Source organism: Xiphophorus maculatus, chromosome 20, assembly GCF_002775205.1.
Source record: "Xiphophorus maculatus strain JP 163 A chromosome 20, X_maculatus-5.0-male, whole genome shotgun sequence".
Lineage (NCBI taxonomy): Eukaryota > Metazoa > Chordata > Actinopteri > Cyprinodontiformes > Poeciliidae > Xiphophorus > Xiphophorus maculatus.
In genome coordinates this window covers 22,122,391-22,134,903 of record NC_036462.1, presented here as the reverse complement: position 1 = coordinate 22,134,903, position 12,513 = coordinate 22,122,391, and the positions used below count along the sequence as shown (strand labels likewise).

The window sequence follows — 12,513 nt, the reverse complement described above, 5'->3', positions numbered from 1 at the left end:
CCATTAGCTGCTCTTATCTCAGGGAAAGAAATTGTATATAAGGGGTGTTAGAGTAACTGGAGGAGCATGTCTCTCATCTGAACTCATTCATCATCATGAGTGCATCAACAAGCTTGAAGCTGCGTTTGCCAACCTTTGTGTTGGTCCTGGAGGTTGTAATGATCACACTCTATGGCATCTTTGTCACCTATGACGATAACTCCAGTGCGAAGCTCCAAAACAACGAGACCAACCCGATGGAGAACTCAATGTATAAGGATTACCCTTACTTTGCTGATATTCAGGTGATGATCTTCCTGGGCTTCGGTTGCCTGCTGGCCTTCTTTCGCTTCTACGGCTTTGGTGGGATGGTGTTCAACTTCCTCACAGCCACCTTCGCCATCCAGTGGGCCATCCTGATTCAAGGGTACTTCCAGTTTTACTCTGATGGTAAAATCCACTTGGGAGTTATCAATCTCATAAATGCAGAGTTTGCCTGTGCTGTGGTCCTCATCTCATTTGGAGCTGTGCTTGGGAAGACCGGACCTGTTCAGCTCCTGGTCATGGCTTTGCTGGAGATTCCTATCTTTGCCGTCACAGAGTGGGCTGTACTCAAATATCTACGGATCAATGACGCAGGAGGCAGTATTCTTATTCACCTGTTTGCCTGTTACTTTGGGCTGGGGGTAACTTTTGTCCTCTATCGCCCAAGTTTGAATAAAGGACACCCCAAAGAGACCACGAGTTATAACTCAGACATTCTGTCTGTGATGGGAACGCTTTTTCTTTGGGTGTTTTGGCCTTCATTTAACTCTGCTCTCACATTTAAAGGTGACGACCAGCACAGAGCCGTACTCCACACATTCTTAGGCCTGAGCTCATCCACTATCACCGCCTTCGCCCTCTCTGCGATGTTCAACAAAAGAGGCAAGCTAACAATGGCAGATATTCAGAACGTGACACTGGCAGGTGGAGTTACCGTTGGGGCTTCTGTGGACATGATGATCTCCCCAGTAGCTGCATATGCTCTGGGCATCATAGGCTGCACTGCCTGCTTCTTTGGCTACAAATACCTCACTCCCTTTTTGGCTCAGCGCCTGAGGATCCAGGACCAGTGTGGCATTCACAATCTGCATGGGCTTACCGGACTCATATCATCCACTGCAGGGATCTGTGCTATCCTGATGGCCACTGAAGACACCTACGGGCCCAGCATGTATCAGATCTTCTCCCATCGCGCTCCACCAGAGGGAGATCCAAAGCTGCTGGAGCTGCAAAAGCTGATTCCCGGGCTGAAGCCAGGTCTGGGCCGCACTGCTCAGGAACAAGCTCTCTTTCAGGTTGCAGCTGTCTTTGCCACTATCGCTGCAGCTGCAGCTGGTGGGCTGCTCACCGGGCTGGTCATGAAGCTGCCATTCATGGCGTCACCATCTGATGAGTACTGCTTTGATGATGAGCTTTTCTTCGATGTGCCTTCAGACTTTGACGGTGGAGAGGTTCTCAAGACTCTCGAAAACTTTGATGCAACAGAAAAAGCAGAAGCTTTGAATACCCAAGTCTGATGTTTCTACCCTCTTTCTTAAAGTCAGGTTTTGATGCAAAAAGGATTTTTACATAGTTTGTTTTCCATGTAGTTGCACTTAGATTTGCAACTATAGAAGCAGAGTTTTGTAATTAATTGACTTTTAGTTTGTACAATGAACAGATTGGCATGTTTTTTATGTTATGTTTTTAGGTTAGTCTTGGTTCAGTGTTTTTATTTTTAATCATGATCTGTGTTTTTCTCTGTTTGTATAATATCCCACTAACTTTTTTTACTTACTTGCTTTACTTGTATACTTAATGTCATTTAATCTGTGACTCTTGTGTTTTGTATCTTAACATTCACCCTGATGTTATGTCTTGCTAATTTTGTTTTACAACTAGAATGTATTCTAATAAATCCACCTTTTGCCCCCAGCGTGTCTTTCCTCTGCAACAATTCAGCATTTGAATTTATTTTACTTTAGAAGAAAATGTAAAATAAAAATATTTGATTGATTGATTATATGTACAGTACATATATATTACTCAAAAGTGTACCACTTTATTCATATTTTTGTCACACTTTGTTGCATATTTGAGTCTGAGCATTTTTAACTCATACTCCCTCCAATGCTGAGTTCAGAAAACCAGCTGTTTATCTTTGAGTCTTCACCTTTACCTTTGATAAATTAACCAATTACTAGCCAAGTACCTTAAAATATTTTAATGTGTAGAAGGAAAAGCTATTTTATTTACATACAGTTCATTTCAAATTATTTCTACAGAGCTAATTTCACAACAATTTCTCCAGACACTTTCCTTCAAATCGAGTACTGTTCAGTTTTATGCCTGACATTTAAATTCAGTTTATAATCTCACTAATTATAAACTGAATTGGTAAAATGTCAACTATGCTCCTTGCTCAGCAGATTAAATTGAGTCACGTCTGTATCGTTGATTATATGTTTTCACAAATCAGCAGGTAGAATTAAGATATTTTTTGCTCTAAAATCTATTAAGAAACATGAAATTTTAGTTGTTATTGGGGTAAAAAAGTTTGGTTTTGTTTTTTTAATCAAGGGTGCATCAACAGATCTACAGAGAAACCTTAGCTTCCTTTACAGACATTAGACTGAATTTGTTTGCTCTGAACCTGGAGAGAAACCAATAAAATGAGAAATCACTCTGAACATAATCATTGTGTCATCTTCCTCCATCCAAGGCTGTAAATGAAAATGAGCTGAGCTGGTTCTTGTGCTTCTTGGTGTTGCATTATGTACTATCAATACAAAGGTTACGTACCTTTTTTCAAGTGACCGGGTCAACTTATCTAATCATAGAAACTTATTTCTAAGCTCTGGGCATGTAAACGGTACTTTTTCAAACCTGTGCAGTGAGGTTCTTATATTTAGAAAATCCCTCCTCTGAGGATGTAGTCATGCTAAATATAATATTTTTCTTGCATAATTTTAATAGTCTTTTTAAGAACACTGGAAAATGAACAACACATTGTTACAGTCAAGTTCTCTGCTCTGAATTTTCCATATAGACAAACACATTTGGTTGAAGTATTTTAATATAAAGTGTGTTGATGTTTTCTTTGGATGTGTGATTCCAACTGTCCATCACTTTTCATTAATTAATTATTTTTAATAATTTTTAAAATTATTAAAAATGTTTTTTTTACAGATTGCTGTTACACTTGCCAGAGTTTCAATTTTGACACCCACAATGTAAGAACATAATTAGACATTTATAACAATACTTGAAGCCAGATATTTACACCCACTGTATAAAAAGAAACGTAACATTTCTCTCTCATTGCCTCGTGCTAAATGTGACAAAACTCTCTTCTTGTTTTGGTCTTTTAGGATTTCTAAAATTATTTATAATTGCTAAAAAACTAGAGAGGAGAGAGATCATTTTTAATACTTTTTTTCCAAAGTCATAATTGTATATACATTACATAGTGTTTGTTAGAATTGCCTTTCAAGTTGTATGACTTGGGTCAAACATTTATCCCTCCACAAGCAAAATAATCTTTTTTCTTTTGATTTTCCCTCAGTGTTGCACAAGAAAGCCTTTGATAAGTTGCCTTTAAACTCATCCATTTGACTCAAATATTCTGAATTAACCTACATGAAGCTTACTAAGGCATGTCTATATCATCTACACTTTATAAATTATCTATAGTTACAATAATCTTTGTGCCTTGAGTCTGTCTTTGAGATTTATTTACTATAGACAAGAATGACAAATTTCTAAAACACATCAATTGTAACCAAAAAAATATTTGCAGCTAAAGACAAAATTTAAACTAATAACAAGATGCACTAACAACATTCTTTCCCTGTGTGTTACACTTCCCTATCTCCCACCGTGATTATTGTGACGATAAATGCTATTGCTGCTATGATAAAGGTGCAGCTGTGATAAATTGAACATGCAATCAGCAATACTCTTTGATCTAGGAAGTGTACACACATTTCATATCCAGTTAAGATATGAAGTGACAGTTCATATCTGGGCTTTCAGATCATTTGCTGATATGCTCCATCACAGCTGAATCCAATGTTTGAATTGCCTCCTCAGTTTGTCATCAGGTTCTGCAGAGATTTATTGTTAATGAGCCATCAGCTCATTGGAGAGCCAGGAAAAGACATAAAACACACATTATAGCATTATGGCGTTACTACTGCTGTCTTTGTTTTCTTTTTGTTAAAATATGTTTCAACTCAGTAAAATTGATTTCACCTTTGGCTGTTTGTCAGTCAAAGGTCAGGTATTATTGTCTAGTTCCAACATTTTCCTATCACACTGCACATAGTGCACTTCATAAAGATTACAAGAAGGAGCAGAAATGTATCGCACTCCTGGGAGTCAGCACTTTTTCTCCCCACTGGACATCTCAGGGCAAGTAAGTGCTTTTATAGTGATCTGGTCCTTTAAAAGTTTTATAATCCTGCAACGTCTAATGAGTTTCTGCACTGCCGATAAAGTAATACACACTTAAAAAATTAAACAATTTGTAACATGTCCGACCTGATTTGAGTTCCCCTGACATTTTTAAGAAAGCAGAAAAACTTAAAACGCTTTCTCTGGTGCTAGATTCCCATTATTGCCATTGATTGCTGTGTCACACTTTTAAACAAATCATTCAGGGCTGCAATACACCTGGCGAAGTTGGTAGCACTGTTGCCTTGCAGCAAGAAAGTCCTGGGTTCAATTCCCGGCCCGGGGTCTGTCTGCATGGAGTTTGCATGTTCTCCCTGTGCCTGCTTGTGTTTCTCCGGGTACTCCGGCTTCTTCCCACCGTCCAAAAACATGACAGTCAGGTTAATTGGTTTCTCTAAAGGTGTGTGTGTGTGCATGGTTGTGTGTCCTGTCTGTCTCTGTGTTGCCCTGCGACAGACTGGCGACCTGTCCAGGGTGACCCCGCCTCTCGCCCAGAACGTTAGCTGGAGATAGGCACCAGCACCTCCCAACCCCACTAGAGACAAGGGTGTTAGAAAATGGATGGATGGAAATCATTCAGTATGAAACATATTTTATTTAACAAAAGTATTCAAAGAATTAGTATTTACAGGCATCATTACTATAGAACTTACAAGTAATGAACATAAAGAAGTGAATAGTTGCACTTAAACTAAAATTAGGACATTAATACATGTATAGATATAATAGGTCCTTTTAGTAGTTCTCAGTTTGCTTCAAGTTATCCTGTTGGTATCATTAGATGGTTATGTTTTATCTTTCAGAATTTAAACCTTGAATTAAAATGCATTCTAATTTAATTATACTAGACTGAATTGTAAAGACCTGTTTGTCTGCGTGTCCTGAGTATACCTAGGGCTGAGTAACACTTTGAGTGATGCACTTCACTGCTGCAAACAGGCTGTCAGTTTAATGTGGTGACAAATAGCGCCCTCCTGTGGTGGAAGGTGAAGCTTTTAAAACATTCTCCATCCTCCTCTGAGCGTCAGCAGGTCGTCTCAGAGATGGTTTGCGTAGCCTTCTTCACCGTCCGCACTGTCGACTATTTTGGCTCGCTGAGTTTGCACGGAGGCGTACAGATCAGACATGGTGGAGACAGCATCATCTATGGTAACAGGTTCTTCCGTCTCTTCCTCTCCGGGTTCCTCTGGCTTCTCTAAATGCACGATATCTGAGACCTGAATCTGTGGAGAGATGCGCCCAGACTGCGGCCTGGGAGGTTTCAGGGTCAGGTTGGCGTAGCATTCCTGACTTTTGGACTAGAAGGATACAAAAAATAAAGATAATTTCAGTATTTGGCAGATAAATACTTTATTCAGTGGAGAACCTGTAAAGGTTCTACCTGTGAGTCAGGATGGACCCTGTGTGCAATCCTTAAAGATGAAGAGCTCAGTGAGGAGTGGAGAGGAGCAGGGTCTGTATACACAGCTACATCTGTTGACAGCAACATTACAATTTATTTAAAATATTTCCGCCAACACGCACGTGAATACGCACAGGTACACACGGAGTACCTACTTGCATCCATGTAGCTTAAATTCCCATAAATTGGATTGTCCTCCATTTGTCTGGAACTCCTACTTGAATGTTAGAGAAAAGGATGAAAAAGGCCCATGAGTTTCTTCTTGTTTAGTCAAAGGAAAGGAAAGAGCTTGACTTAATGTCATGTTAAACATTAGTTACATACCTTCGTCTCTTCCTGCACTGACATCTTCCTTTCCCTGTTGCAACATAAGTAATCATATGTTCTCCATAAAAAAAATACAACTTTTCCTTTGACGTATGAAAGAAAAAAATTATAATTACCTGAGCAGATCTTTGACAAGCAGCATGCGATGTTAAACAATAGCGATAGCGCCAGAACAGTACAGAGGACATAGACGATGTTATGGGCATTTAATTTCAACCAATCACAATCTGTGAAAAAGCAAACGCACAACTATTAGGTATGACATGCTACATTTCCTTACTGAATTCCTTTCATGTGAATTTGCAGCAGAAATATTCCAAGCTGATTGTTCCTGCTGACATGAAGAACCAATGATTAGCTATTGTGGAGCAAAATCTTCCATCTGTACATGTACTCTGAATATATATTTAGTTATTTGTTATGTTTACCCGACTTGTTATGACAGCTGGCACCCAAACTTTGTATGATATAGAGGCAGAACACAAAGTTTACCAAGAAATGTCCAACCTGCTCAATGAGATGGCCGTGTTTACCATAAATCCACCACACCGTCAACCCTAGCCTTTGTTAGAAACAATGGAATTGTATTGAGAGGAAACATTTAAAACACAAACAAACCAAACATTGATAAAATAAGTAATTGCTTTTGCATTAACTATTTATCCAGATTCTAATTTTAAACTAGATTTGCAGCCAGTTATAAAAATCCATTTAAACATTTAGAGGTGAGTCTCATCCCGGGGTACAAATGAATAAATACTGAACTGAAAGAAACAAAACTGTGATAAACTAAGTAGTAGAGTCATGCAGTCTGCATCCTGACAAAATGGTTTACATCACAGCTCTGTTCAGTCGTCAGCAGAAGAAGATGTGGTTTCGCAGAAACCTTTGCAAGCATGGATGTGCAAGCAACTTTTTTTTAGATGTTGCGGGAAAACAAATTCAGCGGATCATGCTGAATTTCTTTCCTGCATGAAAAACCATTCTAAATGGGTTGGGTTATTTACTGCCCTGTCATTTGTTTTGCAGCGCCACTACATTATATGACAGTTATTTAAACTATTTTACGCAGAAGCTTGAACTTATCCTACTGTTGTGTATTGGATTTATCTAGATATGTATTAAAGCATAACTGATGAGAAAATGAACTGTCTTTTGATTTTTTTCAGATTTTGTAATAGCATGCCGTTTGTTATGAGAGTTATCAAATTTAAATTTAAAGATGACTTTATACAGCGTCAGACCTAAATAAGACAGAAGGTAAGTTGTCAGCAGTCAGTGTTGGGTTTGTTCCCTTCAAACACACCATTTTCTGTAGAAAGCTGTTCTGAATACATGTAACCATAACACTGATTACTACATGTACCATCAAATGTGCAGCAGAGGGCCTTAGCAGAAAAGATCTGGAGGAATCACTACAGCCTAAATCTCATCAACGCCATAAATAGAGATCTCAAAAGAGCAGTGTGTGCAGGGGAGCTCATGAATCTTGCAGAGCTAAGAACTTTTGATACAAAGAATGGATGACATTAAGTCCCTTAGTGGAAAAATAATACAAACAGGAATTCTTGCTTATTAAAGGAGATTTGCATAAAAGAATCCTTGCTAGTCTGAATACCTTCATTGAAAACCCTTTAAATTCCACATGTAAATAGTTTAAAGGCAATTATACAGATTAGAAAACAATATAATAGCCACTGGTGAAATTAAATGAAAGACAAAAGAGTTGTGCACGCAAGAAAAAATAAATTCACAATATAAAAAAATTAAAAGTTGATTTATTAAGGTAGTTGAGCTGAAGATGATCCCTGGCAGACTCAGGTTTAAAGTTATACATTTTACCAACATATTTCTTCTGAAAGTAAGTAACATGAATGTGAACCTCCTAAAGATTAGGGTGATGGCAAAGAAGCCTTTCAAACTCAAGAAACTCAAGAAAATTAATCAGAAATCAGTAGAACGGTTTAATTCCCAATAAAGATTTTTAAACTTGACTATCATGTCAATTAGCTATCATGGACTGTGATAGATAAAAATTATATATTTTTAAAATATTTCTTTAACATTATTCAACAAACTGTATGATTGAACAAAACATGGATATTATTATTATTATTACTGTTGTTATTATTATAAATATATTTTAAAAAATAACATTTATGTCCTCATTTTGCTACATATTGTGACAAAAATGGAAATGGAAAAAAATGTTAATTGAGCACATCTTCCTCTAATTTACTGAGCTATTAAAAGGCTACATTTAGGTTTAGATCACTGTATGGTGTTATTTAAAGCTTAATTCAGCACTGTAATTGTATTTCAAGGTACGCTATGGTTTCCAAAGTATCAGAATAAAAGTTGGTATAGTGTAGGTGTATTGAAATCTCTGTAAGCTAACTGGTTTTTTTTTGTTTGTTTTTTTGGTGTGATAAGAGGTTTGCTATGATGTTAAACACTTGTACTTGTGCTTTACAAAACATGGTTGCATTATATTCACTTATGCTTCATTATAGACGAGACCTTCCTTCAATGGAAAATGTCACCAGAGCGTGAGAGTGGTGTGTGTCGGTGTGAGGGGCATTTAGCAACATTTTTGACCAACTGTGTAACCACAAATATACAACAAACAAGAGTTGTTCCATGTACTTTGATCTACAGCTCATATTTTCTTTTTTTCCTATTTTTCAAGTTTAAATTGACTCAAATGCGACTGCTGCATTGGTCAACCCTAACTATACAAAATAAAACAAGTGAATTAATAAACAACATAAAGATACAAAATCTCATGCTGTATTAAACGTCAGTGAGTTCTTGTCTGCTCTAAGATGTGATCTAAAAACACTGATGGCTGAAAACTGTCTGCACAGCTCGGTCCAGAGTTCAGGAGCTGCAGCTGCTCCACACAGCAGCCTAGACCTTGTTAAAAGCAAGTTATTATTAGAACCAAAGATTTCTGTGGAACGTCCCCAGAGTAAAAACCATAACTTTAAAATCTATCCTAGAATGAACTGCATGGTGTGTATTTATAAAATGAAATGTGCAAGTTATCCGTCTGTTTTATTCATCCTTTTTCTTGGGATAGTTATGTAATTGTTCAGGTAAAAATAGGATGTGATGGAACGTATATGTTTTCGAAAAAAAAAAAAAACAATAAAAAAAAGCCCAGTCAGTGTTTAGTAATATAATCACTGACATTCATACTTCCTGCTTTATTGTCTGCCTTCTTGGAAAAATGTATGTCCATATTTTCACTTGCGCTATAATTCTCCAATAACATTGTTCCAATACAAATAGTAAACAATTTTACAAGCAACTGCAGAAAAGTAGTAATATTTCTTAAGATGTATATGCCAGTTGTTTCTGTAAGCAATAAAAAATAACTTTTTATCTGCTGTGCCACAATTCACAATAAATACTTTTCATTTTAAACAGTTTATTTTCAAATAACTTTGTTATATCAAAAAAACACTAATGTATTTCATTTAACCACATAAACCTACAAGCAAACTGAACAATGTGAAACAGACAGAGACGTTTGACAACTTTGAGTTGCACAATAAAAAATGCTGGCAGGTGGTTACGCATTTTGCTCAAAGTTTCATATTTCACAATAACCATGCAGTTGGTACAATTTCCTGTTAGAGCTATTTAAGATTTTGGCAACGCTGAATAAGTGCGAAACATTGAAAAGACGATTAAACTATGAAGCTAATGAAACAATAGAGACAGTAATTTACTTTCTAAAATAAAGTAGCATTCATTGAAAAAGTTACTTCTATACCTGCTGCAAAGTGTAATGTTGTCTACTATTCTGTGACAGTGGCATTAAATTCCCTAAAAATAAAGTTATGTCTCTTAAATTCTTTGCATAATTACAAAATATCTCTAGGTTGGCATTTTTAAACAAAATTTTACATTCAACTTTTGAATCTCCTGATCACTCACATTCCTTCTTTCAACACTTACCTCCTGTTTGTGTCCAATGGCTACAATTCCCCATGGTCAAAACTGTTTTAAAATTAAATTAGCAACTCTTTAAACTGATTGTTTCGCTAGCTAGACGACTCTACAGAGTGTGATGCATGTTTCTGTTTGCACACTCTGATGGCATGCAGGAGGCTCGTCTGTGTTTTATTTTTTTCTCAGAGGGTTGTCACAGGATGTATGCTTTTGCAGAAAGCCACAAGCTTTTTTTAGACTCCAAGAGCATCAAAGGAGAAAGAGGCAAGATAAACCTAAGAATCTCAGGGAGCATCTTCAGAAATACATATTGCATGTACATTGCATGCACATGTGACAGAGGAAGAGAAATTAGCAGTGTGCTAAATTACTGCAAAGAGAACAAGATAAAATCTTATCTCACTGAGTGAAATGAGGTGATTTTCTGATTTATTATCATTTTCTTAGCTTTGCTTACCATCAACTCTTTGTTTTATTTAGATAATTGTGACAAACAACTTAGTCAGTTAATGTGAAATTTTTAATTTTAAGACTAGATTTGATAGAAAATTGCTTAGGAATAAGTGATTAAAGAGCATTTAGAGGCGTACAACGCCAATTTAAAATGATTATCAATGTGCCCTGCAAGTTTCTAGGACGACAATGTTTCTGTGACTGTAAGACCTCCAAATGTGGAAAGTCCCATTAATGGTTTCACACCTTTGCCTAAAAGTAGTCACCATCTGCATGAGTGCCATTTTAATTTGGGGTTTTAAATTGCTCATTTGAACTCTTGTCTTTCAACCTTTTAAAGATCATGTAACAGCAACAACTTCAACACCAGGCTTTGACCGAAGAACTGAACAATCAAGTGCAGGTTGACCAAAATGTCAACTGCAATGAAAATACATGTGAAAAATGACAATACAAAGGCACAGAAAATGTAATGACATTTTGAAGCAATTATTTTCTAAACCAAACAGGGTCCAAATTATACACACATCGCTTCTAACATTGTGCTAAGTGTCCCTTTTGTAAGTCTCAGAGGAACCAAATATACTTTTGCAGGCATCAGCAAACTTCTGGCATTACTTTGACCTGATATTAGACCAGCACTGAGGTCATTTAAAGAGAGGTCATGGCTGGTTGCTGCCATGAAACCAGCTTTCAAACATCCTTTTGCCTGATTTGTCACTCTGTTGTACCCAAAAGTGAAGAGTGGAATGGGTTTTACAGCCATTGTTAGTGATTCATAGCCACTAAGGCTATGCATAAGATGGTGGCCAACATTGTAATTATATCAGAGAACTAAAATCAAACAACAAATTAAACTTTCCGAGAACTTCAGTGTACTAGATTTGTGAAACCACAATTAAATTTAGCTTCACCGAAACAGTGCGAAAACAGATCTCAGCGTGTTTTCAAGCTGTTATACAGTGCAAACGTAAGTTATGACGATGGTCGATGTAAGTTAGAACCAAAGTGAAAACTGGGTTTTTAGGTACCAATAAACAAATAAATCTAATTCTCAGTCTCACATGTTGTTCTACTATCACTTATATTGCCTTTAATTTTTCAGCGTGGACTTAGGAACTCACATTAACAGAAATTATTGTTTTTAAATATGTATTAAATATCTGTTGTATTTTGAAACATGAATTAATACTTTGAAATTTCCCTGAAGTATGAGCGTCTGAGCTGTGTGTCTCTGTCTTGACTATGAGTGTAGGCTACCCTGCCTCTCACCCAAAGACTGTTGGAGTTATTAATAATTTAATTATGAATACAATTCATAATTAAAAATAATAAAAAGTAATTCGTATAATAGAATCAAACATGGAGTAGCAGCATTCAGCTTCCATGCGCCACATATCTGGAAAAAATGTCCAGAAAACTACAAAATAGCTGAGCAACTGAATTCCTTTAAATCAAGACTTAAAAACACCAGCTTAGAGTTTATTTAATTAATAATAACTGGAACTTTGATCAACATATTTGATGCATATAATGATTTTTATGACTATACCAAAATCATTGATATAATGATTTATTTATTTTTTATAGTTAACAAACAATAATTATTGTCTGTTTCAGAATTGGTGAGTGCAAATTACTTTGAACTGCTACACGAATAAACTTGGTATGACTTTTGGTAAATATATCACTTATATTTGTGATTTCTGTTTTCATTTTATTTCCATCCATCCATCCATTTTCTGTTCACCCTTGTCCCTAATGGGGTCGGGAGGGCTGCTGGTGCCCATCTCCAGCTACGTTCCGGGCGAGAGGCGGGGTACACCCTGGACAGGTCGCCAGTCTGTCGCAGGGCCATGTTATTTCCTCTTAATTTAAATGTTTTATATATTAATCCATGTGTGTCTTTAGTA

General features: G+C 36.6%; 2 protein-coding genes across 3 annotated transcripts; one reads left to right on the top strand and one right to left on the bottom strand.

Annotated features, from left to right (window-relative positions):
* Window positions 1–12: 12 nt before the first annotated feature.
* On the top strand, window positions 13–1,937 carry LOC102226662 (ammonium transporter Rh type B-like). Its single transcript, XM_023324847.1, has one exon. It carries the CDS (start codon window positions 96–98, stop codon window positions 1,539–1,541), a length of 1,446 nt encoding a protein of 481 aa, XP_023180615.1. The 5' UTR covers window positions 13–95; the 3' UTR covers window positions 1,542–1,937.
* A 3,128-nt stretch (window positions 1,938–5,065) lies between these two features.
* Window positions 5,066–11,819, bottom strand: sit1 (signaling threshold regulating transmembrane adaptor 1). 2 transcript variants are annotated; one of them, XM_023324861.1, is made up of 6 exons: window positions 10,154–11,819; window positions 6,304–6,414; window positions 6,185–6,218; window positions 6,016–6,077; window positions 5,840–5,931; window positions 5,066–5,756 (listed from the first exon to the last, which is right to left on the bottom strand). In XM_023324861.1, exons 1-6 carry the CDS (start codon window positions 10,185–10,187, stop codon window positions 5,496–5,498), a joined length of 594 nt encoding a protein of 197 aa, XP_023180629.1. In that variant the 5' UTR covers window positions 10,188–11,819; the 3' UTR covers window positions 5,066–5,495. The 2 variants fall into 2 exon arrangements, with proteins under 2 accessions (XP_023180629.1, XP_023180630.1); XM_023324862.1 differs by having other exon boundaries at window positions 6,016–6,074; window positions 10,154–11,817.
* Between the last annotated feature and the right edge of the window lie 694 nt (window positions 11,820–12,513).

What these genes read in the sequence shown, in the direction of transcription:
- LOC102226662 (XM_023324847.1), top strand. Translation starts at nt 96, where the DNA reads ATGAGTGCATCAACAAGCTTGAAGCTGCGTTTGCCAACCTTTGTGTTG.
- sit1 (XM_023324861.1), bottom strand. Translation starts at nt 10,187, where the DNA reads ATGGGGAATTGTAGCCATTGGACACAAACAGGAG. An exon ending in CTTGTCAAAGATCTGCTCAG is followed by an intron (nt 6,219 to 6,303) that starts GTAATTATAATT and finishes ATGTTGCAACAG; the next exon opens with GGAAAGGAAGATGTCAGTGC. An exon ending in GGGTCCATCCTGACTCACAG is followed by an intron (nt 5,757 to 5,839) that starts GTAGAACCTTTA and finishes GTATCCTTCTAG; the next exon opens with TCCAAAAGTCAGGAATGCTA.